Source organism: Pseudophryne corroboree, chromosome 2 (genome assembly GCF_028390025.1).
Source record: "Pseudophryne corroboree isolate aPseCor3 chromosome 2, aPseCor3.hap2, whole genome shotgun sequence".
In the NCBI taxonomy this organism is placed as follows: Eukaryota; Metazoa; Chordata; class Amphibia; order Anura; family Myobatrachidae; genus Pseudophryne; species Pseudophryne corroboree.
In genome coordinates this window covers 1,023,555,245-1,023,582,971 of record NC_086445.1, presented here as the reverse complement: position 1 = coordinate 1,023,582,971, position 27,727 = coordinate 1,023,555,245, and the positions used below count along the sequence as shown (strand labels likewise).

Sequence of the window (27,727 nt, the reverse complement as noted above, 5' to 3'; positions counted from 1 at the left end):
TATTGAATATATAAACTATGTGTGTGTGTGGTCTAATGCAAGCAGGAGGCATGCACGGGAATAAGAGGCAGCACTGGGGTGGGTGAGGGGGCATGGGGTGTGTGCCCACTCTGGGGATAACCTGTGGCACATCACACAAGGACCTGCTGCTGCTGCTGCACTGCTCAGATATGTGACTGTGGAATGCCAGGCTGGGGTGGGGGGGGGATAAGCCTGTGCTGCTCCCCCCTGGTGCCCGCCATGTGCCTCGGGGCAGCTCTGTACCCGGGAAGTACCATGAGCCAGTTGGTGGGGGAGCTCTGCCTCCCCCCTCCCCGCTGCAGCCGGAGTGGAAGATCCCAGTGGCAGCAGCAGCAGCAGCTCTGATCCCTGTGCTGGAGCCCCCGCAGTCAGATAGCGGAGAGAGCCGGTGCCAGGTGCTGCAGCAGCCGGGCTGTGTGTGTGCTGTGCGCACTGGATGGAAGCCCTGGGACATGGCTGGCACGATGCTGGGGGGCATGGCTCTGCTTTGTGCCATAGGTGAGTGCCGCTCTTATTCAACTTCTCACCCCTTCAGGTTGGCATGTGCCAGGGGGGTCACTAGGGGGGGAGGGCAATGGGCTGGGGGCACTGGGAGACCCCTCAGTGCTCTGTTTAACCCCTTCAGGACCGGGTTTACCCAGCATCACTCACCAGACAATGGGGGAATGTGTGTGTGCTCAGGGTGCCAGCTAACGTGGGCACCATATGGACCATGCTGGTACTGGGTATGGTTGCTACCCAGCCTGTTGGGAACAAAGGGTGGCGGTAGAGCCTGGGCAGAGTATCCTCATTATTGGCACATAGAATGTGGGCACAGTATACCCACTGCTGTACATTCAGCGTGCACCCATTGTGGCATTGTGTACCTTATGATATGTGTGCCCATGTTGGCAGCAGACTATCGGTACAGTGTTCCCCATTGTGGTGATAGTAGTGTGGGAATTGTATACCTCCTGCTGATTGTGTTGTGTATGATGGGCACCGTATGCCCCAATTTGTTTCCTGTTTCCCCAAAAGGTTGCAGCAGTTTTGGGCATGGTGCCCCATGGTGTTTATCAGTCTGTGGCATGTGAGCGCTGTATTTCCCTGCTGTGTGGGCACTCATTGCTCCATGTTCTGAACACTCAGTGACGTATATGACACTTAATGCTGAATTGCCCATTGAGATTTGCTCTCAAGGTGACACCAGAGTAGAAGTGGGAAACCTGGGGGACCACAAGTCCCAGATCTGCTGAATGCCACAGGTTCCCTAATCCCGAGAACTGGAACGGACGCCTTCCTATGAAGTGCACACAGGGCGATAGCAGGAGTTTTGCTGCTGGATGCTGCATATTATGTGTAGTCAGGGTAATAACTGCAGAATACGTGTTTGGGGCATGCACCCTGGAGGTGACCCGATTGCAACACGTTGCATTGTTCTGCCAGCTCTAAATGGTCCATTCTGTTTTGCTTCACTATAAAAGGTAGATTGTCACCGGGAATAATTCCATTTATCGTTAGATGGAGCTAGACGTCCCTCACACTGGCTCCGCTCATTGCTCACACATTGCAGGGGCTCATTTGCTCCTGTTTGTGAAGCCCTGGTAATTCCACAGAGAAGGGTGAGAGGTGACGAAAACAAAGCACAATAGGACAGGGGGCATACAATGGGGTCGTCCGCTCCGAGGCACAAGATTTTCCTGGCAGAATAAAACCTTCGTCTTTACGTTAAGTCACCGTATCACAAAGCAACATGTGTATTGTATGCAGAACCTACCGTGCGTTTAAATATCTCTGATACGCAAATGTTTATATATGAGAATATTTTCTTAGCAGTCTATGGCGTCACAGCTAGACGTGTATCATACATTTACTCTGGAAGATATATATTGGTTTTACTTGTAAGCCTGCGAGCAAGGCCCTCGTACCTCTTTGTCTGCTATTACCCAGTCACGTTTTATTACTGTGTTCCCAGTTGTACAGGGCAATGGTATATGTTAGCGCCATAAATCGCAATCGTGATGCTTGAAGCAGGAGGTGCAGGGACCATTGGCAGGCTGTTATAGCTAGCAGTGCAATGCTCTATCCAGTTCACCTGCTCGTCTGTTATCCTCCACTTCCGAACCTGCATAATAATGAAGGGTGATTATTATGCGTGACACATCCTCTGGCTGCATCATCACCCAGCGTTGGGTACCACATTTGTCTGTTATCATTCCTGCTTCCCGCTGACTGGAATATTAACCAGGAGGATTGATCTGGGCCCAGGAAATGTTTTCATAGCTTTGTGCAAATATCACTTTCCTTGTCTTAAAGGTGATGATTAAAGCTCCAGCCATCCCACGCTGGCGGGCGGCGCAGCCTGATTTTGGCCCGTCTGATGCCGTGGAGCTGCGAATATGGCTTTGTGCTGGCGCAACACATCCGGCGTTATGGAATAATCTGACATTTTCATGCATACTGGCGTAACAGTATGGTTGTTCCGTCTGTATTACCTTGTTTGACAAATGGGGTGTTTTATATGTTTTTAATGTTATGCTAAGTGAAGACATTGACAAATATTTAAAGGTTATCTGACTTTAATATATTTACTTATACAGTACATGTTCTTACGCAACTTTAACTATACATCATGTTTATTTCTTTAACTTTCTTCTGTGCTTTTCAGTCTTTTCTTTATATCATCAAGTACAATAGTTTACGTTGTCAGGACGCAGAGTACAGCTGTGGTATAACTAGTGAAAATTAGGAACTGATGCTCTGTACTCATTGCTCATTGTGTCTCCCCTCTGTGCCCCCCTGTCTGTGTGCCCCTCCCCTTTAGATTGTAAGCTCTCACGATCAGGGCCCTCTTCCCTCTCTCACTTATACCATCATCTCCTCATTGCCAATAGCGGCACCAAACTTTTGGGTTCAGCTGGCACTGCTTATGGGGGTAATTCCAAGTTGATCACAGCAGGAATTTTTTTAGCAGTTGGGCAAAACCATGTGCACTGCAGGGTGGGCAGATATATCATGTGCAGAGAGAGTTAGATTTGGGTGGGGTGTGTTCAATTTGCAATCTAAATTGCAGTGTAAAAATAAAGCAGCCAGTATTTACCCTGCACAGAAACAAAATAACCCACCCAAATCTAAAGCTGGGTACACACTGGCAGATATATCTGCTGTTCGATCGATCTGCAGATATATCTGCAGATGGTGGTTGTTCATACACACAGAAAGATGCACCAATATATCTTAAAGATATATCTGCTGTTCAATCGATCTGCAGCTATATATGCAGATGGAGATTGTTCATACACACTGAAAGATGCACTAATATATCTGCAGATATATTGGTAATCTGCTGTGTCGCACAGCAGATGCAATATATCTGTGAAAGACGTCTTTCACAGACATATTGCTTGTACACACCTGCAGATCAGCAACCAACTGATTGGCCAATATATCTGCCAGTGTGTACCCAGCATAACTCTCTATGCAAATGTTATATCTCCCCCCCCCCTGCAGTGCACATGGTTTTGCCCAATTGCTAAAAAATTTCCTGCTGCGATCAACTTGGAATTACCCCCTTTGTGCGTACTATGTATATGCAACAATGTTTCTATAACTTGTATACCGTGTTCAGCAGTGTTTTATATTGTAAGTCTTTTGCACTTTTTTCTTACTTTGTTTGCACTGTTTCTGTACTATAGGGGGTAATTCCAAGTTGATCGCAGCAGGAATTTTGTTAGCAGTTGGGCAAAACCATGGCCCTCATTCCGAGTTGTTCGCTCGCTAGCTGCTTTTAGCAGCATTGCACACGCTAAGCCGCCGCCCTCTGGGAGTGTATCTTAGCATAGCAGAATTGCGAATAGAAATTTCTTTGCAGTTTCTGAGTAGCTCGAGACTTACTCTGCCACTGCGATCAGTTCAGTCAGTTTCGTTCCTGGTTTGACGTCACAAACACACCCAGCATTCGGCCAGACACTCCCCCGTTTCTCCAGCCACTCCCGCGTTTTTCCCAGAAACGGCAGCGTTTTTTCGCACACACCCATAAAACGGCCAGTTTCCGCCCAGAAACTCCCACTTCCTGTCAATCACACTCCGATCACCAGAACGAAGAAATTTCTTCATAAAGCCGTGAGTAAAATACCAAACTTAATAGCAAATTTACTTGGCGCAGACGCACTGCGAACATTGCGCATGAGCATTAGCGACTAATCGCTCCGTTGCGAAAAAAAAATAACGAGCGAACAACTTGGAATGAGGGCCCATGTGCACTGCTGGGGAGGCAGATATAACATGTGCAGAGAGAGATAGATTTGGGTGGGGTGTGTTCAATCTGCAATCTAATTTGCAGTGTAAAAATAAAGCAGCCAGTATTTACCCTGCACAGAAATAAAATAACCCACCCAAAACTAACTCTCTCTGCAAATGTTATATCTGCCCCCCCCCTGCAGTGCACATGGTTTTGCCCAACTGCTAACAAAATTCCTGCTGCGATCAACTTGGAATTACCCCCCATGTAAGGCGCTGAGGACCCCTTGTGGCGCCATATATGTAGGATAAAAGTGGTATTGAAGGAGAATGGCAGTAATTACCTGGGCCCGGGCCCTTATTCAGACAATGCCGCCCCACAGTGGCAAGCAGAGCCGTCCTTAACCAATATGATGTCCTAGGCAAGATTTTGGCTGGTGCCCCCTAGCACCGCCGCTAGTTCCGCCTCTGACCCTGCACCCCTTTCCCAGCACCATCACTCCTCACCCATAGCAGTCCTCATTTTGGTGCTCCTACCCCCTATATTTGAAATAGGAACAGTGCGCTCGTTCAGCGCGCAGCCCAAAAAGGGGGCGTGTTCTTTTGGGCTCGGGGCATGGTCACAGAATAGTACCCCCAATTCAAATTGGGATCCGGTCTCTAGGTCGACAGTAAGTAGGTCGACATGGTTTCTAGGTCGACAAGGAATCTAGGTCGACATGTTCTAGGTCGACATGACAAAAGGTCAACATGAGTTTTTCCACGTTTTTCATTTTTTAAAAACTTTTTCATACTTTACGATCCACGTGGACTACAATTGGGAACGGTAACCTGTGCCTGGGGACACGGTGCACTAATTGGGGTTCCCCGTCACTGTACGGAAAAAACGACACAAAAAAAGTGAAAAAACCTCATGTCGACCTTTTGTCATGTCGACCTAGTACATGTCGACCTAGAGTCCCTGTCGACCTAGAAACCATGTCGCCCTACTTACTGTCGAGCAATAGTGGTCGACCTAGACACTGTCTTGTCTAACATACCACACTCATTCAAATTACGCCACACAGTAGTGCAACTTTATTCACATTTTATCTTGTGATAGTGTCCCTCATTCACATTACACAGTAGTACCACTTTACCTTATATACGTTACTCCTCACAGTAGTGCCCCTTATTCACATTACATCACACTGAATTGCTCTTTATTCACATTACACCACACCATATTGTTCTTTATTCACATTAGACCACACAGTAGTGCCCTTTCTATTCATTACGCCACAGTAGAGCACCTTATACACATAATGCCACACATTAGTAATGCCTTTATACACATAATACCATACAATACTGCCCTTTACACATATGACACACATTATTAATGTCCTTATAAACATAATGCGCCTTACACATTATGCCAACCTTTATTAATGCTCTTATACACATAATGCCCCTTACACATATGCCGCACATTATTAATGCATTTATACACATGACACACATAATGCCCCTTACAAATATGCCAAACACTGTTGCACAACGAACCTACCCACACACACACAGTACTCACACTGCCGCTAACACTGTGACCTCTGCCTCTGCTTGGATACAGATGTGTCCTGATACATCTTGCCTCAATAGGCCAAGCAAATCCCATCCAGCTTTGCTAATGTTGGGCACCTTTTTTTTTAAGAATATGCGTCTTATTTGCATTACTATGTGGCTAGGATGCACAAGCAGCTTCTGCTGATTAAAATGATATGCAGCATGCCTATATTCTTTGTGTGACTGTGGCTGTATCTGCATACGTAATGCTATATTACAGTCACTTCCAGGAATACACTGTAACATAACATTTCGCATGCAGATACAGCCGCAGTCACACACAGAATATAGGCATGCCGCATGTCATTTGAATCATATGCCTAGGGCCGGCTCTGGTGGCAAGCATAGTATTTCTCATTCATTTTTTCTCTGAGCGGACGTGACCACATCTTCCAGATTTGGCCACTTTCCCTCTGTATCTGCCGGGCTCACTTTATACCTTGGCAACCGTGATACTGGTAATATGCCTGATGATATGAATACAGGGCTGAAGTGCACAGAAGGAAACTACTGTAGAAAGTGATATGCAGCCCATTGAGAACAAGTTGCACAAGGCCTTTGGCCCTCATTCCGAGTTGATCGCTAGCTGCCGTTGTTCGCTGCGTAGCGATCATTTAAAAAAATGGCAAAACTACGCATGCGTATGAGCCGCAATGCGCACGCGCGTCGTACGGGTAAAAAAAGCATTGTTGTTTTGCACTGCTTCTAGCGACAGTTCCATTCGCACAGCTGAACGCAAGGAGATTGACAGGAAGAGGGCGTATATGGGTGTCAACTGACCGTTTTCTGGGAGTGTTTGGATAAACGCAGGCGTGTCCAGGCGTTTGCAGGGCGGGTATCTGACGTCAATTCCGGGACCTTCGTCGCAGCAATCATCGCACAGAATAAGTAACTACAGGGCTGGTCTTGTTCTGCACAAAATGTGTTTGTACCCGCTCGGCTGCACAGGCTTTCGCACTCTTGCAAAGCGAAAATACACTCCCCCGTGGGCGGCGACTATGCGTTTGCACAGCTGCTAAAAGTAGCTAGCGAGCGATCAACTCGGAATGAGGGCACTTGTGCGCAGTGTGCACAATCTGCCTCCATAACAGCCAGGAGAAGGCACTCCGCAGCTAATATTTTTGCCTAAACATCCTTGCACCCCGTAGAGATACAATGGAAGATGGGCAAAGTTTGCACTCTGTATTCAATGGTGATGCACAAAGCTGGACCACACAGTGCCCTGTATTGTATTTCACCTTTTAAGTGTTAATCTTCGCAAGGTTTAAATCAGTTCCAAAAGGGGGTTTCGTTCTTTTCCGTAGTGTAAAACCTGCGCTGTTTATAAAGAGATTTCATATTAGACATACAAAATGGAATTCTGTAGCTGTGTGGCGTTCATGATGAAGCATTGGAGGCCCAGGGTCCCATTGCAGATAGAGCAACTAGTCCATACTCAGCCAGTGACCCAGTCTGTGAGAAAGGTCTCGACGTGTTATCTCAGAGACTGAGGGGTCGGTGGATCTTCAGAAACACAAAGGCAGTGAGTGGCTTTGTTTCATTATGTAGCAGTCACTTATAATGGAGGGGCTGGAGAGGCCCCAGTCATGTTCCCCCCCCTCCCCCCCCCCCCCCCCCGCCCCATTCACAAAGAGTTACCTTCCCATTCTCACAGTGGGAGTTTAGGAGCCGAGATATTTACCATGAATTATATATTTATGAAACACAAGTGGTGGAATAACATGTGGGCTGACTGCACAGTGCAGTGTTATTTTACCATTTCACTTTGTGAATATTTGTGCGCTCAGTGTGTGTCTATTGCTAGTAGTACATACTGGCAGGTGAAATAATATGTTAGCTAGCCAGTAAATTGCGCAGGGGGCAACATCTGCGAATGTGAAGATGGTTATACCGTGGCTTTGGGCGTGATTTGTTGCTGCAAATTCATAGCAAGAAGTGTAGATTATTGTGTTGGAAAACCAGTGCATTTATAGGGTAATGTATCCACTAGACTCATCGTAACAAATGAAGGATACCGTCCAGTCTGCAAAGCTTTTACTGTGTGCAGCTAGTCTATGATAAAGGTGCAGAGGGCTGTATTCTGCATATTTATGTGGAAGATGTAGCAACCTTACATCTATGGGGGTCATTCCGAGTTGATCGTTCGCTAGCTATTTTTTGCAGCGCTGCGATCAGATAGTCGCTGCCTATGGGGGAGTGTATTTTCACTTTGCAAGTGTGCGAACGCATGTGCAGCCGAGTGATACAAAAAAGTTTTGTGCAGTTTCTGAGTAGGTCTGAACTTACTCAGCTGCTGCGATCACTTCAGCCTGTCCGGTACCGGAATTGACGTCAGACACCCGCCCTGCAAACGCTTGGACACGCCTGCGTTTTTCCAACCACTCCCTGAAAACGGTCAGTTGACACCCACAAACGCCTTCTTCCTGTCAATCTTCTTGCGATCGGCTGTGTGAGTGGATTTTTCGTTAAATCCATCGCCCAGCAACGATCCGCTTTGTAACTGTATGACGCACCTGCGCATTGCGGTGCATACACATGCGCAGATTTGAAGAGTTTTGGCCTAATCGCAGCGCTGCAAAAAATAGCTAGCGAGCGATCAGGTCGGAATTTAGAGATCGTCATTTGTAATAAAGTGAGTAAAACCCCTCTAACTGTTCTAGTGGGGTCAGATTATTTTGGCACCCAAATTAAAGTCTAACCCTAACCCTAGGCCCAACCTCTCCATAACCCTAACCCCAAACCTGACCCTTATGTTTCTATTGATGACATTTTCACAGTGTCAACATTTCATATGTCATCAATTGTGTCAACATTTCCTACGTGTCGACATTTTTGCCGGCGTCAGCATGTTGGGATACGACATTTTAACTATGTAGACATTATGACAACCGACATGGTGTCGACCTTTGGCCGTCGACTTGTGGCTGTCTACGACGTCCTCTTCTAACGTCTTGGCGTGTTATATTTTATTTATGTTTATTTGTAATGTTCCGGCACATTCTGCAGCACGTTCCGGAAAACATTGCCTCACGTTAGTCTTCTCTCCATTGGAGCTTACAGCTGAAACTTCCCACCACAAAGGGGACTTTATGGAAGGCCATTAATCTTTCAGTATGACGCTGGACTGTGGGAGGAAACTGGAGCATGTAAAGGAAAGCTAACCACACATGGGGAATACATGCATACTCTACACATAGACAGTGACCCTGGCGTTGCAATGGTGCAATGCTGACCACTGTGCTGCCGAGTATATGAAAGGACACGTCGCTTGTCTGTCAGAGGGAGGGACGTTGAGAGCAGCTCTGGGTCACAGGGGAGATGGTGTCACAGATACAGGACACAGCACACACTGTGTGTCTGATAATAGGTTGCAGGCCGCAGGGAGGGCGGGTCACATGATGGGGACATGGGGACAGAGCAGGGACATTATTTCACTCTCTTAATTTCATGGTACACAGGTTCAGCCACAGAGCAGAGAAACTTCTGCAGATACAGCACATGCTGCACATCCATCCGCCCAGTGCTCAGTGCTTTACTGCCACAAGAACGGTTATGTGCTATCCTGACGGCATGCAGATCAGTATTTATAACATGTACTTGCAGTTGTTTCATCTGTATATTGTTACTGTCTCAATCGCGACTGCGATTCTATGCGCGTGGACTCCGGACATCGTCATTACGTGCGACTTAGAAATAGGCCCCCTAACAGGCCATGTTTTTCAGGTCACAGAACCACACGTGAAATTATTAGAACCGCCTGAGGATCTTTTAAAATGTGTCCGTGATAAGAAACCCTGTGCTCCAGGGAGGAGATATGGAAAACATGCACTGTTCGTGTTTCCTGAGGACTGGATCTGTGTACCACTGGCCTAGAACATCCCGTAGAGAATTAGCGCAGGAAATTGTGCGCCTAGTTGAGTCTGCCACCTAGTGGTTCCGCAGAGAATCATCAAGTAGAGATTTATCAAATCTTAGAGAGAAAGTGGAGAGAGATAAAGTACCAGAAGCCGATTGGTTGGTACTTTATCTCACTCCATCTCTCTCCAAGATTTGATGCATCTCCCCAATCAACTAAAACTAAACCGCTTTAAATTGAAGCTAAAATGTAACTTTTTCTCAATAAGAAAATATAACTTTTTGGTCTTTTAAATATGTGTCTTCTAACGTCTTTATTTTCCCGGCAGCTTTGTTAAAAAGTCCTTCATAACAAACAGTAACAAACAAATGTAACAGGCCACAGTCCCCGCTATGTGGAAGCTGAAATAGGTCAAAACGATAAAACTTTCACTTATTTCCTCCCATCCCATGTTGGCACTGGTAACAATGAATTTAATACAGCAGCAAGAGTCACTTTTATCATCACAGTTATTTCCTTGTGGGCAATCTGAATATTAATGAATTTATTATATTTCTTTTTGTAACATTGATCGTTCCAGCTAAAGGGGTCATTCCGAGTTGATCGCTCACTACGGATTTTCACAGTGCAGCGATCACGGCAGAACGGGGCTAATCTGCGCATGCGTATGCACCGCAATGCGCAGGCGAGTCGTACGCGTACACAGTGGTTCGTTACCCTGCGATGGCTTCTACGACGATTCCGTTCGCACAGCCGGTCGCAAGGAGATTGACAGGAAGAGGGCGTTTGTGGGTGTCAACTGACCGTTTTCTGGGAGTGTTTGGAAAAACGCAAGGCGTGTCCAGGCGTTTGCGGGGCGGGTGTCTGACGTCCGTTCCGGGAACAAAACCACTGAAGTGATCGCAAGGACTGAGTAAGTCCAGACCTACTCTGAAACTGCACAAAAATGTTTTTTGCAGAGCTCGGCTGCACAGGCGTTTGCACTCCTGCAAAGCGAAAATACACTCCCCCGTGGGCGGCGACTATGCGTTTGCACGGCTGCTAAAAGTAGCTAGCGAGCGATCAACTCGGAATGAGGGCCTAAGTGCCATGGAGGTAAATGTTTCCCTGACAGTCTGCTCCAGCTCTGTTAAATAGTAAAGTATTGTATCTATGCTTCACAGCACACAACTGACGCTCCACCCACTTCATTAGGATCCTGTGCTGATGGAATGTTGCTGTCACTCAAACACTGCCTGCATACTGTAGTTCCATCATGATAACCAGCTGCAGAGGACGGAGGGCAGTACTGTGACCACATATTGGGCCCAATTCAGACCTGATTTGTAGGCAGCGATTTTTGCAGCCCTGCGATCAGATAGTCGCTGCCTACAGGTGGAGTGTACTTTAGCTGTGCAAGTGTGCGAATGCATGTGTAGCAGAGCTGTACAAAGAGATCTTGTGCAGTCTCTGCACAGCTCAGGACTTACTCAGCCGCTGCGATCACTTCAGCCTGTCCGGTCCCGGAATTGACGTCAGACACCCGCCCTGCAAACGCTTGGACACGCCTGCCTTTTTCCAACCACTCCCAGAAAACGGTCAGTTGCCACCCACAAACGCCTTCTTCCTGTCAGTCACCTTGCGATCGCCCGTGCGATCGGTTTTTTTTTGCACCATCCCGTCGCTATGCATCGATCCACGTTGCTGCAGTCCGTTGCGCCTGTGCATTGCGGTGCATACGCATGCGCAGTTCGGACCTGATCGCAGGCTGTGATAAAACGCAGCCTAGCGATCAGGTCTGGATTACCCCCATCGTTCAGTCTACACACTGGTTATTTCTTGTGTCTCACTGAGGCCTAGCTCTATAATACCCTGACTTTCACGTACCGTCTTTGTGGGATCTTTGCTTCATTTACAGTTCTGTAAAACTTATGTCTCAAAATCTCGGCCTCTCCGTGTTTAGTTTCAGTCGCAGGAATCTCATGAGATGTCATGCTGAAATTCTAGCGCCATTTCTATGTTAGACGTGCGCCGGTTATACTTACGCCCAGCGATCGTGTGTAGATGCAGGTGGACAGTGGGGCTAATTCAGACTGGATCGTTGCAACGGCAGCGATCGCATTCTGAAGTCCCTTGGGGAGCGCAGGCGCACTGCGCGGGCGCACCCTGGGAATCCAGTGAGATGCTAAAAGATGATTGACAAGCAGAGGCGGTCGCGGGGCGGGAGGGGGGCGTGCCAACGGTGTTATGATGCCTTGGCGGGGCGTGGTCTGGACAACGCAGATGTGTCCGTACCGTTGCAGGGGCTTCCCGCGGTGGCTGTATGATGTCACACGCAGCTACTGCGACCCAGGACAAAGCGAGTAGCCCCCTGCCAGCGCACAGGAGCTGCGCAGGGAGGGAGCTACTCGCCAGGTGCAAAAGCATCACCGCTGTGCAATGCTTTTGCACCCTTGCAGGGGGGGGGTGGAGCCAGACATGCGGGGCGGACTAGCCCTGTTCTGGGCGTCCCCCCGCATGTTTGAGAAACGGATCGCAGATGTGCTAAATTTAGCACATGTACGATCAGGTCTGCTTCACCCCCAGTGTTAGTAGAAAGTAACATTACTATACGCTGCAGAATATAATATAGGCCCTCATTCCGAGTTGTTCGCTCGGTAAAATTCTTCGCATCGCAGCGAATTTCCGCTTAATGCGCATGCGCAATGTTCGCACTGCGACTGCGCCAAGTAAATTTGCTATGCAGTTAGGAATTTTACTCACGGCTTTTTCATCGTTCTGGAGATCGTAATGTGATTGACAGGAAATGGGTGTTACTGGGCGGAAACAGGCCGTTTTATGGGCGTGTGGGAAAAAACGCTACCGTTTCCGGAAAAAACGCAGGAGTGTCTGAAGAAACGGAGGAGTGTCTGGGCGAACGCTGGGAGTGTTTGTGACGTCAAACCAGGAACGAAACTGACTGAACTGATCGCAGATGCCGAGTAAGTCTGAAGCTACTCAGAAACTGCTACGAGGTGTGTAATTGCAATATTGCGAATACATCGTTCGCAATTTTAAGATGCTAAGATTCACTCCCAGTAGGCGGCGGCTTAGCATGAGCAAATCTGCTACAATCCGCTTGCGAGCGAACAACTCGGAATGAGGGCCATAATGTAGTGCACATACAGTACACAAGAGGGAAGATTGACAGTAAATGCACAAAGTCTGACTTTCCATATAGACTGTAATGAAATACAAACACCCAACACCTGGCGTATACAGCAGCTTTGTACGTCCAGTGGGATTCTCCTCTCCTGCAGTAATCTGATTGAAAATGGCAAAATAAAAAGTATAATAGCTGCAACATGACTTAACATGAATGGAAGCTGGAGGTGGCAAAACACACTCAGAAGCTGCTAGGTCAGGGGCTGTATAACTACACATCCCAGCATGCTCTGCTGTCAAGGCATGCTAAAACTGTGGCAGGACGTGCTGGGATGTGTAGTACCACAGCAGCTGGATGCAAACCACAGGATAGTGGTGTCAGGTGTAAGGGGCCACAAGAAGGCGCAATGCACAAAAGTGTAAACAGACGCATTCGGCGCACGCGCTCAGTACAGAGATGTGTTTATGCCACAGGATTTTCAACCCTCAACATGTTTGCATTTTCAAGCCCCCCCGCCCCCCATTACCTCCCCCAGATGTGGCTACATGTCCCTCACTTTGTGCCTCCGGAAATCGCTAATCGATCGCTGCACAGTGCGGCTCCACTGCGTCCTACATTGCGCTCACTGCTGAACCAGTCCCACAGTCCATTGTTTCAGTTGCCCTGAGATATGACACAAGGAAATGATACAGAGATCTTCTTCATGGGTTAACTGTATCCAATGCGGAGCGCGCAGAACTGTGTGTACCCAAGTGTCTCCGCCTGTACATTAATGTCAGACGTAGGCGGATAAAGCCCTTAAAATAGAAAATTAAATGTTTTATTTCTTTGTTATGCAGAAATATCGCAGCAAAGTGATTTATACTTTTATTATATATTGTGTATTGAATGTGTGTAGCGGTATTACAGATCTCTGGCTGATACTATGGGAAAGAGCTGATGCGCTGCCAGGCTTATTGCTGTTATTATCTGTTATTACATATTTCTGTAGCGCTAATATATTGCACAGTGCTGCATGGTGATAGCGAGTGATCGGTGTATGGGGCGTTATTACACACTATAACTCATTACACTCATGGAGGCATATTAGGAACATAACTCATAAGAGCATCTAATGAATGGGAGAAGTTACTATATCGGCGGTTGGGATGGTGGCGGTCACATGACTGACAACGGCATCCCAACACTGAAGATCCCAACACCGGAAGGGAGTAAAAATACACACCCCTACCATAACCTCGGGGGGGGGGGGGGGGGGGGGTTCGGGTGTTGTGGCTATAGCTAACACTAGGGGGTGGCGGCTACGGCTAATCCTCATGGGGTGACATCTATGGTTATCCACCCCCCTAGTGCCTAACTCTAATCCTTCCCCCCGAGCCCTATTCCTAACCCATGCCCTGATACTAACCTTCGGGATGTTGGCTTTCGGTGTTCTGGCGCCGTTCTCCTGTGGTGTCAGAATTCCGACCACTGGGATGCCGAATGTATCCCCCTGTAAGTGAGCAAGAACGTGGCAGGAGCTGTAGTGAGGGAAGGGAGTGAGGAGGGAATGGAGAAGGCAGGCTGTGGATTGTGAGGGAACAGAGTATGAGAGGCACTGAAGTCGTGGAATGGAGAAGGGTGGGAGGGAATGGCATGCTGAATGGAGGGCATGGAGTAGGGAGGGTACAGAGTGAGGAGGGAATGAAAAAGGGAGGATTGGAGAAGGGAGGGAATGAAGAAGGGAGGGAATGGAGAAGGAACAGAGAAGGGAGGGAATGGGGTCAGTAAGGAATGGAGAAGGGAGGGAATGGAGAAGGGAGGGAATGGAGAAGGAACAGAGAAGGGAGGGAATGGGGTCAGTAAGGAATGGAGAAGGGAGGGAAGGTAGAAGGAACAGAGAAGGGAGGGAATGGGGTCATTAAGGAATGGAGAAGGGAGGGAATGGTGAAGGGAGGGAATGGAGAAGGAACGGAATGGAGAAGGAAGGCAATGGAGTCAGGAGGGAATGGAGAAGGAATGGAATGGAGAAGGAAGGGAATGGAGTCAGTAAGGAATGGAGAGGGGAGGAATGGAGAAGGGAAGGAATGGGGAAGGGAAGGAATGGAGAAGGTAGGGAATGGGGTCAGTAAGGAATGGAGAAGGGGGGAAATTGATTGTAGAGAAGGAATGAGAAAGAAGGAAATGGAATCAGTAGGGAATGGGAAGGGTTGGAATGTAATAGTTAGGGAATTAGAGTAGTAAGGGGATTGAGAAGGGAGAAAATGGTTTGGGGAGGGGTTAAGGTTTTGTGGGAAATGGGGTAGGAATGGGATGGAACAGGAAAGGAACCTTGTAGGGAGTCGGGAATAGGGATCATTGTTTTCTTATTATGAAGCGGACTTTGTGTTTGTATTTCATTAATTTTTTTTGAAGTTTTGATTTTCACATATTCCCTCTTTATTACATTGTTTTATTGTGTACAGATAATGTGACTTGAGCACTTTCCTACCACTGGTGAGCTGTACCTTATGCTATTGTGGGGAAGTACACACCCTTGTACGTACAACATGCATCTGATGTATTTACTACTGTGTCTGAGATGCATGTGATGCAGAATATACATTCATGTTTGTACGCTTATTTTTTGCATGAAAATTTTCCTATGTACATATGTACGTACGTATGTATGTATGTATGTATGTATGTATGGAGGTATATGTGCACCCTACTCTAAGTGCTTCCCTATGACTACACTAGTACAGCATTTGTGTGGACAAACCACACTAGCTTGTGTCTAGCATTACTGGCAGCCACAGTTTGGTCTGACATAATAATGCCCCACCATGCCAATTCGCTGAAAGGGGCAGGGGGAAATAGTACCTCATACCCCCGAAAGAAGGGTGGGCTTCTACACCTTTGAATTCCCATCCAGTCCAAAGATTCTCCTCTTAAATTGCACAAAAACCATTAATAACCAATCAGATGTCTGATTTCATGAAGTTGGCTTTCACTGCATTATGGGGGTCATTCCGAGTTGTTCGCTCGCAAGTGAATTTTAGCAGATTTGCTCATGCTAAGCCGCCGCCTACTGGGAGTGAATCTTAGCATCTTAAAATTGCGAACGATGTATTCGCAATATTGCGATTACACACCTCGTAGCAGTTTCTGAGTAGCTTCAGACTTACTCGGCATCTGCGATCATTTCACTGCTTGTCGTTCCTGGTTTGACGTCACAAACACACCCAGCGTTCGCCCAGACACTCCCCCGTTTCTCCAGCCACTCCTGCGTTTTTTCTGGAAACGGTAGCGTTTTTTCCCACACGCCCATAAAACGGCCTGTTTCCGCCCAGTAACACCCATTTCCTGTCAATCACATTACGATCGCCAGAACGCTGAAAATGCCGTGAGTAAAATTCCTAAGTGCATAGCAAATTTACTTGGCGCAGTCGCAGTGCGGACATTGCGCATGCGCATTAAGCGGAAAATCGCTGCGATGCGAAGATTTTTACCGTGCGAACAACTCGGAATGACCCCCTATATCTTAATGCTGATTGGCTTCTGCGAGTTACAGCTATTTTGATTAGTGCAATAAAGAGTTTCTTCAACCCATGTTCCTATCTGATTTCATGTGGGCAGCGAGGGTTAAATCAGCATAAATGATTAAATTTTTTTAAATACAGTTTTCATACAAGCAAGACAGCCCACCTGTAATTAAGCAGCGGTGAATTAGACTATATTCAGCAATCTTTGCCTTGTAAACCAAAGGCATTTAAATACTGTACCTCGGAGGAGATGTTTGGGATGGTCTCTCATGTGCTTTTGTAATGACTGTTTTGCTATACACGCTTAATTATTGTTAATAATTTACACGTTCATATCATTAGACGGGAAATCTTGCTGCTAAGGCGCTTATTAAAATATATTTACATACTTTTGAACCGTGCGTTAGGATCCTGTGTTTTTTTTCCCCCCTCTGTGACATTAAATCGCTTGCGTAATACTTTTGCCCTCGCCGCATCACTTGACTGATACCAGCTACGGAAGGCGCTAATTGAAGTGTCAGGTGACACCCGGAGCTACCGAGTTTTTTTCAGAGAAATGAATTAGTTCTGAAATGCAAAGCGCGGGAGTGGAACTCGTGTCTCATCCTGCCGCCAGCCACCTCCGAGATTGCACATCCAGGCTGGAGGGACGGAAGTCGGCTCTGCACATAGGAAATCCCACACTAATAGCGCTATCCTGTTTCTCCCCCAGCTGTTAGACTAATATGTGACACATTTACTTTAAATCAGGTTCTCTTTTTTTTATTTTTTTTATTCAAATATAATAGACAGGACGTCTGTCGCTGTTTGTCTTAGCTTGTGGAGGAATGTTATACCACAGCAAAGCCTTACCAATAAAATATACAGGGTTCTATGGATCAATTATTGCAGTGCACCGCCCAAAAATGAACATTCCTTGTCGACGCGTGTTGTAAAAAATTGGAATTTTAGTTTATTACTATTTAATTTTTTTTAAGGGGCAGTTGCCCGGACACAGGGCCTAATTCAGTCCTGATCAGCTGCAACGGCAGCGATCGTAGCCTGAAGCCCATTGTCTTGTGTGCATGCGCAGCAGCTGCACTGCACGTGCGCACACAGTGAGATGCAAAAGCCTCTTGACAGGCAGAGGCGGTCACGGGCGTGTCAGCGGCGTTGGGGAGCGTATCGGCGGTGTTAGGTGACTGCGGTCTGCACAATGCAGGCGTGTCCGGACCATTGCTGGGGCGGGACGTGGCCGCTGCTGCCCAAAACATGGCAGGTAGCCTAGGCTGCGTAGGCAGGGAGCTACTCGCCGGGTGCAAAAGCACCGCCGCCGTGCGATGCTTTCGCAGATCTCCGAGGGGGTGCGGAGGGGTAGGGCTTGACATGCAGGGCAGACTAGCCCTGTGGTGGGCGTCCCCCCTCATGCCAGAGATTGTGATGTCAAAGATAGCACATCTACGATCACCTCTGAATCACCCCCTTAGTCTCCGATGAGATAGCTAACACTATCTCTGTACTTCCGCCTGCGCATGTGCAATTGAAGATATTGCAATGGACGTTGCCAACAGCTACAGCCACCAGTGAGGGATGAGAAGATCCCTCTCAGGCTAGGCTGTCCCATAGGAGAAAGTGGGCTAATGCCATCTGTAGATGACGTTTGGTGACGCAGACCAGCTCTGCAAAGCTAATATTTTTGAACTTTTTAAGTATCCCGTGAAAGCACTTTTGCTCACCCTCAGTACCTTACTGCCTTGTTACATAGGGCTCTTACGTAATTCTGCCTTTAACATATGCAGAAACCAATTACTGCCCGTTTTAAGGACAGGATTGCTTTTTATAAATAGGGCGCACAATGCTGTGTTTTGTATGGCATAATCCTATGCTTGTTACTGGAGGGCCTGTGTAGGTGATTTCTTACCCGGTGGGTAGCACCTACAGGGAGTGACGTGACTTAATTGTAGTTACTGGGGTCATTCTGACCCGATCGCACGCTGCAGTTATTCGCAGCGTAGCGATCGGGTCAGAACTGCGCATGGCCGCCCTTCGCTGCGCGACGATCGCTTCTGCCTGATTGACAGGCAGAGGTGGTCGATGGGCGGGAGGGGGCGAAACGGCGGCGTTTGGCTGCTTTTTCGTGGGCGCGGTCCGGCCAACGCAGGCGTGGCCGGACCATGCAGGGAGTGGCCCGCAGCGGATGCGTGACGTCACACGCAGCCACAGCGGGCCGGGGAGCGATGAGTAGCTCCCGGCCAGCACGCTAAAGCTGCGCTGGGTGGGAGCTACTCTTGAAGTGCAAAGGTATCGCCGCTGTGTGATGCCTTCGCACTTCTGCGGTGGGGGGGGGGGGGGGCGGCACTGACATGTGGGGCGGACTAGCTCTGTGCATGCGTCCCCCCGCATGTCTGAGTTCATGATCGTAGCTGTGCTAAATTTAGCACAGCTACGATCAACTTAGAATGACCCCCACTGCCCGGGCGTGTACCATATTTGGTTTGACTTGCCCATCGTTGCAGCCGAAGCTCCACTCTCAGTGGATGTGGCTACACTTTTTCATATAGTTGTCCAGTATTATGGAACGACCATTGGAGAGTGAAGTGGAAGTTAGAGCTGCGAGGAAGCATTCGGTGGGATTTTGGGAGCTCTCGTAAAGATGAATCTGGTTTATATTCCTAGTAACAGAGCATTTCATTCTTCCCAGAGAAGAGACGGACGTAGGTGGTATAATAGAAATATTACAATATGATAAAAAATTATATAATCACGCTGGTATATAATAGCAGTTGGTATGACCTTTGACCCCTTTTGGTAGTGCCAGTGATGCACTGGAGAGATTGAGGGGCAGCAATAGAGAGAGAGAGGGGGGGGGGGGAGAAGGAGAGGTGGGGAGAAAGTGTTGGGGTACGGAAGAGAGAGAGAGAGAAAGTAGGGGGATCAGAGAGAGAAGTGGGGAGAAAGTGTTGGGGTGCGGAAGATAGAGAGAAAGGAGGGGATCAGAGAGGGAGAGGTGGGGAGACAGTGTTGGGGTGAAGGAGAGAGAGAGAGAAAGAGAGAGAGAGAGGAGGGGGGATCAGACAGAGAGGTGGGGAGAAAGTTGTGGGGTATGCGGGAGAGAGAGAGAGAGAGAGGAAGGAGGATCAGAGAAAGAGAGGTGGGAGACAGTGTTGGGGTGAGAAAGAGAGAGAGAGGGGAGGGGGGATCAGAGAGAGAGAAGTGGCGAGACAGTGTTGGGGTGCGGAAGAGAGAGAGGAGGGGGGATCAGAGAGAGAGAGGTGGGGAGACAGTGTTGGGGTGCGGAAGAGATAGAGAGGAGGGGGATCAGAGAGAGAGAGGTGGGGGGGACAGTGTTGGGGTGTGGAAGAGAGAGAGAGGAGGGGGGATCAGAGAGTGAGAGAGGTGGGGAGACAGTGTTGAGGTGCGGAAGAGAGAGAGAGGAGGGGGGATCAGAGAGAGAGGTGGGGGGGACAGTGTTGGGGTGTGGAAGAGAGAGAGAGGAGGGGGGATCAGAGAGAGAGAGAGAGAGAGGTGGGGAGACAGTGTTGAGGTGCGGAAAAGAGAGAGAGGAGGGGGATCAGAGAGAGAGAGAGGTGGGGAGACAGTGTTGGGGTGCGGAAGAGATAGAGAGGAGGGGGATCAGAGAGAGATAGGTGGGGGGGACAGTGTTGGGGTGTGGAAGAGTGAGAGAGAGGAGGGGGATCAGAGAGAGAGAGGTGGGGAGACAGTGTTGGGGTGCGGAAGAGAGAGAGAGAGAGAGAGGAGGGGGGATCAGTGAGCGAGCGAGAGGTGGGGAGACAGTGTTGGGGTGCAGAAGAGATAGAGAAAGGAGGGGGATCAGCGAGAGAGAGAGGTGGGGAGACAGTGTTGGGGTGCGAAAGAGAGAGAGAGGAGGGGGGATCAGTGACAGCGAGAGGTGGGGAGAGAGTGTTGGGGTGCGTAAGAGAGAGAGGGGGGGATCAGAGAGAGAGAGAGGTAGGGGACAGTGTTGGGGTGCAGAAGAGAGAGAGAGGAGGGGGATCAGCGAGAGAGAAGTGGCGAGACAGTGTTGGGGTGCGGAAGAGAGAGAGAGAGGAGGGGGGATCAGAGAGAGAGAGAGAGGTGGGGAGACAGTGTTGGGGTGTGGAAGAGATAGAGAAAGGAGGGGGGGTCAGCGAGAGAGAGAGGTGGGGAGACAGTGTTGGGGTGCGAAAGAGAGAGAGGAGGGGGGATCAGTGACAGCAAGAGGTGGGGAGAGAGTGTTGGGTGCGGAAGAGAGAGAGGAGGGGGGATCAGCGAGAGAGAGATGTGGGGAGACAGTGTTGGGGTGCGGAAGAGAGAGGGGGGGATCAGAGAGAGAGAGGTGGGGGACAGTGTTGGGGTGCAGAAGAGAGAGAGAGGAGGGGGGATCAGAGAGAGAGAGGTGGGGGACAGTGTTGGGGTGCAGAAGAGAGAGAGAGAGGAGGGGGGATCAGAGAGAGAGAGGTGGGGAGACAGTGTTGGGGTGTGGAAGAGATAGAGAAAGGAGGGGGATCAGCGAGAGAGAGGTGGGGAGACAGTGTTGGGGTGCGAAAGAGAGAGAGGAGGGGGGATCAGTGACAGCAAGAGGTGGGGAGAGAGTGTTGGGTGCGGAAGAGAGAGAGGAGGGGGGATCAGCGAGAGAGAGAGGTGGGGAGAGAGTGTTGGGTGCGGAAGAGAGAGAGGAGGGGGGATCAGCAAGAGAGAGAGAGAGGTGGGGGACAGTGTTGGGGTGCGGAAGAGAGAGAGAGAGGAGGGGGGATCAGAGAGAGAGAGAGGTGGGGGACAGTGTTGGGGTGCGGAAGAGAGAGAGAGGAGGGGGATCAGCGAGAGAGAGAGGTGTGGAGACAGTGTTGGGGTGCGGAAGAGAGAGAGAGAGGAGGGGGGTATCAGCGAGAGAGAGAGAGAGAGGGGGAGACAGTGTTGGGGTGCGGAAGAGAGAGAGAGGAGGGGGGTATCAGCGAGAGAGAGAGAGAGAGGGGGAGACAGTGTTGGGGTGCAGAACAGAGAGAGAGAGGAGGGGGGATTAGCGAGAGAGAGATGTGGGGAGACAGTGTTGGGGTGCGGAAGAGAGAGAGAGGAGGGGGATCAGCGAGAGAGAGAGGTGGGGAGAGAGTGTTGGGTGCGGAAGAGAGAGAGGAGGGAGGATCAGCAAGAGAGAGAGAGGGAGGTGGGGAGACACTGTTGGGGTGAGAAAGAGAGAGAGAGAGAGGAGGGGAATCAGAGAGAGAGAGAGAGAGGTGTGGAGACAGTGTTGGGGTGCTGAAGAGAGAGAGGAGGGGAGATCAGAGAGAGAGAGAGAGGTGGGGGACAGTGTTGGGGTGCGGGAAGAGAGAGAGAGGAGGGGGGATTAGAGAGAGAGGTGGGTAGATAGTGTTGGGGTGCGGAAGAGAGAGAGAGGAGGGGGGATCAGAGAGAGAGAGAGAGGTGGGGGACAGTGTTGGGGTGCGGGAAGAGAGAGAGAGGAGGGGGGATTAGAGAGAGAGGTGGGTAGATAGTGTTGGGGTGCGGAAGAGAGTGGGGGGGGCAGAGATGGAGAGAAGCTAGTGTGATATAAGCATTAATAGAGCTCAGGAAAGCAGCATATAAAAGAAAAAAGAAATACAAAACAATCCCCCCCCCCCCCCCCCCAAAAAAAACAAAAAAAAACCCAGGAGAATTTCCAGACGCAGAGAGCTCACACTGAAGATGCATCTTATTCACACAAATAAAACAACTGGAAGCTACAAAACTACACAGCTAGATTGCACTGATCAGTTTAACGAGTTAAGGCCCGTACACACTGGTCGATATATCGGCCGTTCTCTTGAACGGCCGATACATTGCGGGACCGTCGGCCAGTGTGTACGGGCGATACGTCTGTGAACTCCGTCGTTCACAGACGTATCGCGTCGGCCGCGCAGCACAGCCGACAGCCAATATATCTAACGATATATTGGCGCGTCGCTGTGTGTGTACGGGGCGGTCGGCCGTGATTGACAGGTGAACTGGGCGGGCGCGAGCGCCCCGCCCGCCCAGTTCATGACGTCAGTCCCCCGGCGGATCGGGCAGTGTGTATGCACAGCACACTGCCCGATCCGTACATAGATATATCTGCAGATCAATTGATCTGCAGATATATCTAATAGTGTGTACCCACCTTAAGATTTGGCTGTGGTGTGTTCAATCTGCAATCTAAATTGCAGTGTAAAAATAAAGCAGCCAGTATTTACCCTGCACAGAAACAAAATAACCCACCCAAATCTAACTCTCTCTGCACATGTTATATCTGCCTCCCCTGCAGTGCACATGGTTTTGCCCAACTGCTAACAAAAATCCTGCTGCGATCAACTCAGAATTACCCCCAACATTTGTACATCTATGGGCCTAATTCAGACGTGATCGTAGCAACAAATTTGTTAGCAGTTGGGCAAAACCATGCGGGTAATTCCAAGTTGATCGCAGCAGGAAATTTTTTGGCAGTTGGGCAAAACCATGTGCACTGCAGGGGGGGGGGGGGCAGATATAACATGTGCAGAGAGAGTTAGATTTGGGCGGGTTATATTGTTTCTGTGCAGGGTAAATACTGGCTGCTTTATTTTTACACTGCAATTTAGATTTCAGATTGAACACACCCCACCCAAATCTAACTCTCGCTGCACATGTTACATCTGCCCCCCCCCTGCAGTGCACATGGTTTTGCCCAACTGCTAAAAAATTTCCTGCTGCGATCAACTTGAAATTACCCCCCATGTGCACTGCAGGTGGGGCAGATGTAACATGTGCAGAGAGAGTTAGATTGGGTGGGTTATATTGTTTCTGCGCAGGGTAAATACTGGCTGCTTTGTTTTTACACTGCAATTTATTTTAACACTGCAATTTAGATTTCAGTTTGAACACACCCCACCCAAATCTAACTCTCTCTGCACATGTTACATCTGCCCCATCTGCAGTGCACATGGGGGCTAAGTTCAGACCTGATCGCTAGGCCGCGTTTTCGTACAGCCTGCGATCCGGTCTGAACTGCGCATACATATGTGCAGGCGCGTCGGTCCGCAGCTACGGGGACCGGCGGGCAGCAACGGGATGTGCAAGAATAGCAATCGCACGGGCGATTGCCAGGTGACTGACAGGAAGAGGTTGTTTGTGGGCGTCAACTGACCGGTTTTAAGGTGACTCCAGAGAAACGCAGGAGGGACCAGGCGTTTGGAGGGAAGGTTTCTGACGTCAGCTCCGGCCCCGATCATCGCACTGGAAGAGTAAGTCCTGGGTTGCACAGAGACTGCACAAACTTCTGCACATGCGATCGCACCCCGCCACAGTGATTTCCCTCTCCCCCTGTAGGCGGCGACTACCTGATCGCAGGTATGCAAAAAACGCACCCTAGCGATCAGGTCTGAATTAGGCCCATTGTTTTGCCCAACTGCTAACAAATGTGCTGCTACGATGAGATCTGAATTAGGCCCTATGTGAGATGGAGCCTGAATCTATATCTGAAGGGCTACGATCCGGCGACCGCGCCAAGTTACGTTGTGCCTCACCTGCGGCTTTGTACGTGTGTAACACCAATTTCTGGGCCTAATTCAGATCTGATCGTAGATATGTGATAAATTTAGCACATGTACGATCAGTTTCTCAGACATGCAAGGGGGGGGGGGGCTGTGGGGGGGTGGGAGGCGCCCAGCACAGGCCTAGTCCACCCTGCATGTCTGCAGCGATCCAGTCTGAATTACGCCCTCTGTGCGGTGAAAATCGCAGCCCGGCGTCTTTAGTACACTGACTGCGAGCGCTGTTTCGCTGCATGGCCCTCATTCCGAGTTGTTCGCTCGGTAAAAATCTTCGCATCGCAGCGATTTTCCGCTTAATGCGCATGCGCAATGTCCGCACTGCGACTGCGCCAAGTAAATTTGCTATGCAGTTAGGAATTTTACTCACGGCTTTTTCATCGTTCTGGCGATCGTAATGTGATTGACAGGAAATGGGTGTTACTGGGCGGAAACAGGCCGTTTTATGGGCGTGTGGGAAAAAACGCTACCGTTTCTGGAAAAAACGCAGGAGTGGCCGGAGAAACGGGGGAGTGTCTGGGCGAACGCTGGGTGTGTTTGTGACGTCAAACCAGGAACGACAAGCACTGAACTGATCGCAGATGCCGAGTAAGTCTGGAGCTACTCAGAAACTGCTACGAGGTGTGTAATCGCAATATTGCAAATACATCGTTCGCAATTTTAAGATGCTAAGATTCACTCCCAGTAGGCGGCGGCTTAGCATGAGCAAATCTGCTAAAATCCGCTTGCGAGCGAACAACTCGGAATGAGGGCCCATGTGCGATGAGAGTAAGCTGCAAGAATGTAAAGAAAAAGTCGCGGTGCTGATCAGTTGCGCCGGACGTCCTGCGCTGTACGGTGTATGGAGGCCGGGGGTATGAGCACACATCTGTATGTCAGCGTATATGTGCAGCAAGATAGCTGCGGATCTCCCCTCTGTGAGCTGCCGGCTGTCACATATGATTAATGGCGGAGGATCCTGGGGCGTTCTGTCTGTCTTCGTCCTCGCACTGCTCATTTCACGCTGGGACGCCTCCCGCGGTTTGCGTATTTAGGGAGATTTGTGACACGTAACATCATGATAACTTGTTTCCTCTTCTGACAGATCTATGAATTTCTGTTGATAGTGTTTAACCGGGAACTACATTCATGTATTCAGTGATTGTTGTCTTTTATATATCACTACTTCCAGGGTTGGCCATGCTTAGAAAATGTTAAAGATATTTGGTGGGCTTGCCCAAAGTATACGTTCAGTATGCATATAGACATGGGGGCCCAATGTACTTAGCCGTGGAGAGAGATAAAGGGGTATATTCAATAAGAGTCAGGTCCATTCTGACATGCAGCTGTCGGAATGGACCCGACAACCCTTATTCAAAGAGCGGCCAAATCCGACTGTCGGATTTGGCCGTTCCCTGTGTCCTGTCCTGCCGCTGCTGTCAGCAGCTGCCGGGTGCGCTGACACTAGCGGCGGTGGGAGCTGTCAGCGGCGCTGAGAAGGGTGGGGGGCGGGGGAGAGCTGTCAGCGGCTGCCGTGTCTGCGGCGGTGGGGGCAGCAGCGGGAAAGCAGCGGAGGAGGGGAGACGGAGAGGAGGAGACGGGGCGAGCAGCGGCTGCATCAGCGGAGGCTCACGGCGGCGTCCACCCGGCTCCAGCAAGTGGGACCTCGCTTGCTGGAGCCGGGTGGACGCTGCCGCTGGGTTCCTGCTCTCCCCGCTGCAGCGCTGCTCCCCCCCGTCTCCTGCTCTCAGATCCCTCATCTCAATACGACTGTTTTTTAAAGTCGGATTGAGATTGTCGGAAACGGGGCTAAAACCTGTCAGGTTTGGCCCCGCTTCCGACAATGCACGATGATCGGAATAAACGGAGCCCTAATGAATAGGTCGGAACCCCTTCCGACCTAAAACTGTCGGAAGCTGCCGTATTTCCGACAAGACGGCAGCTTCCGACAGTTATTGAATACACCCCAAAGTGGACGGAGATAAAGTACCAGCCAATCAGCTCCTGACTGCAATGTTACAAGCTTTGGGAAACTTTATCAATGAGTGATATTCTTGTTTTCTCTAACGTCCTAAGTGGATGCTGGGGACTCCGTAAGGACCATGGGGAATAGCTTCTCCGCAGGAGACTGGGCACATCTAAAGAAAGCTTTAGGACTATCTGGTGTGCACTGGCTCCTCCCCCTATGACCCTCCTCCAAGCCTCAGTTAGATCTCTGTGCCCGAACGAGAAGGGTGCACACTAGGGGCTCTCCTGAGCTTCTTAGTGAAAGTTTTAGTTTAGGTTTTTTATTTTCAGTGAGACCTGCTGGCAACAGGCTCACTGCATCGAGGGACTAAGGGGAGAAGAAGCGAACTCACCTGCGTGCAGAGTGGATTGGGCTTCTTAGGCTACTGGACATTAGCTCCAGAGGGACGATCACAGGCCCAGCTTGGATGGGTCCCAGAGCCGCGCCGCCGGCCCCCTTACAGAGCCAGAAGGCAGAAGAGGTCCGGAAAATCGGCTGCAGAAGACGTCCTGTCTTCAACAAGGTAGCGCACAGCACTGCAGCTGTGCGCCATTGCTCTCAGCACACTTCACACTCCGGTCACTGAGGGTGCAGGGCGCTGGGGGGGGCGCCCTGAGACGCAATAATAAACACCTTGGATGGCAAAAAATGCATCACATATAGCTCCTGGGCTATATGGATGCATTTAACCCCTGCCAAAATACATAAAAAAACGGGAGATAAGGCCGCCGATAAGGGGGCGGAGCCTATCTCCTCAGCACACTGGCGCCATTTTCCCTCACAGCTCCGTTGGAGGGAAGCTCCCTGGCTCTCCCCTGCAGTCACTACACTACAGAAAGGGTTAAAAAAGAGAGGGGGGCACAAATTAGGCGCAGTATTAACTATACAGCAGCTATAAGGGGAAAAACACTTATATAAGGTTATCCCTGTATATATATAGCGCTCTGGTGTGTGCTGGCAAACTCTCCCTCTGTCTCCCCAAAGGGCTAGTGGGGTCCTGTCCTCTATCAGAGCATTCCCTGTGTGTGTGCTGTATGTCGGTACTTTTGTGTCGACATGTATGAGGAGAAAAATGATGTGGAGACGGAGCAGATTGCCTGTAATAGTGATGTCACCCCCTAGGGGGTCGACACCTGAGTGGATGAACTGTTGGAAGAAATTACGTGACAGTGTCAGCTCTGTATAAAAGACAGTGGTTGACATGAGATAGCCGGCTACTCAGCTTGTGCCTGTCCAGACGTCTCATAGGCCGTCAGGGGCTCTAAAGCGCCCGTTACCTCAGATGGCAGATATAGACGCCGACACGGATACTGACTCCAGTGTCGACGGTGAAGAGACAAATGTGACTTCCAGTAGGGCCACACGTTACATGATTGAGGCAATGAAAAATGTTTTACACATTTCTGATAATACGAGTACCACCAAAAAGGGGTATTATGTTCGGTGAGGAAAAACTACCTGTAGTTTTCCTGAATCTGAGAAATTAAATGAGGTGTGTGATGATGCGTGGGTTTCCCCCGATAACAACTGATAATTTCTAAAATGTTATTGGCATTATATCCTTTCCCGCCAGAGGTTAGGGTGCGTTGGGAAACACCCCCTAGGGTGGATAAAGCGCTCACACGCTTGTAAGGGCTCTATCCTCTCCTGAGATGGCCGCCCTTAAGGATCCTGCTGATAGAAAGCAGGAGGGTATCCTAAAATGTATTTACACACATACTGGTGTTATACTGCGACCAGCAATCGCCTCAGCCTGGATGTGAAGTGCTGGGTTGGCGTGGTCGGATTCCCTGACTGAAAATATTGATACCCTAGATAGGGACAGTATATTTTTGCCTATAGAGCATTTGAAAGATGCATTTCTATATATGCGTGATGCACAGCGGAATATTTGCCGAC

At 49.5% G+C, this 27,727-nt stretch overlaps 1 protein-coding gene across 7 annotated transcripts in view; it reads left to right on the top strand.

The window, feature by feature from the left end:
• Window positions 1-228: 228 nt before the first annotated feature.
• The window catches only part of ILDR2 (immunoglobulin like domain containing receptor 2), a 360,441-nt gene continuing 332,942 nt past the window's right edge, over window positions 229-27,727 (top strand). For 4 of the 7 annotated variants that reach the window (XM_063956731.1, XM_063956729.1, XM_063956727.1 and 1 more), the window contains exon 1: window positions 230-519. In XM_063956731.1, the coding sequence (XP_063812801.1) occupies window positions 474-519 (46 nt within the window). In that variant the 5' untranslated portion in view covers window positions 230-473. Of the gene's footprint in view, window positions 520-27,727 lie in introns of all 7 variants that reach the window. The other 3 variants (XM_063956726.1, XM_063956725.1, XM_063956728.1) reach the window with 2 other exon arrangements.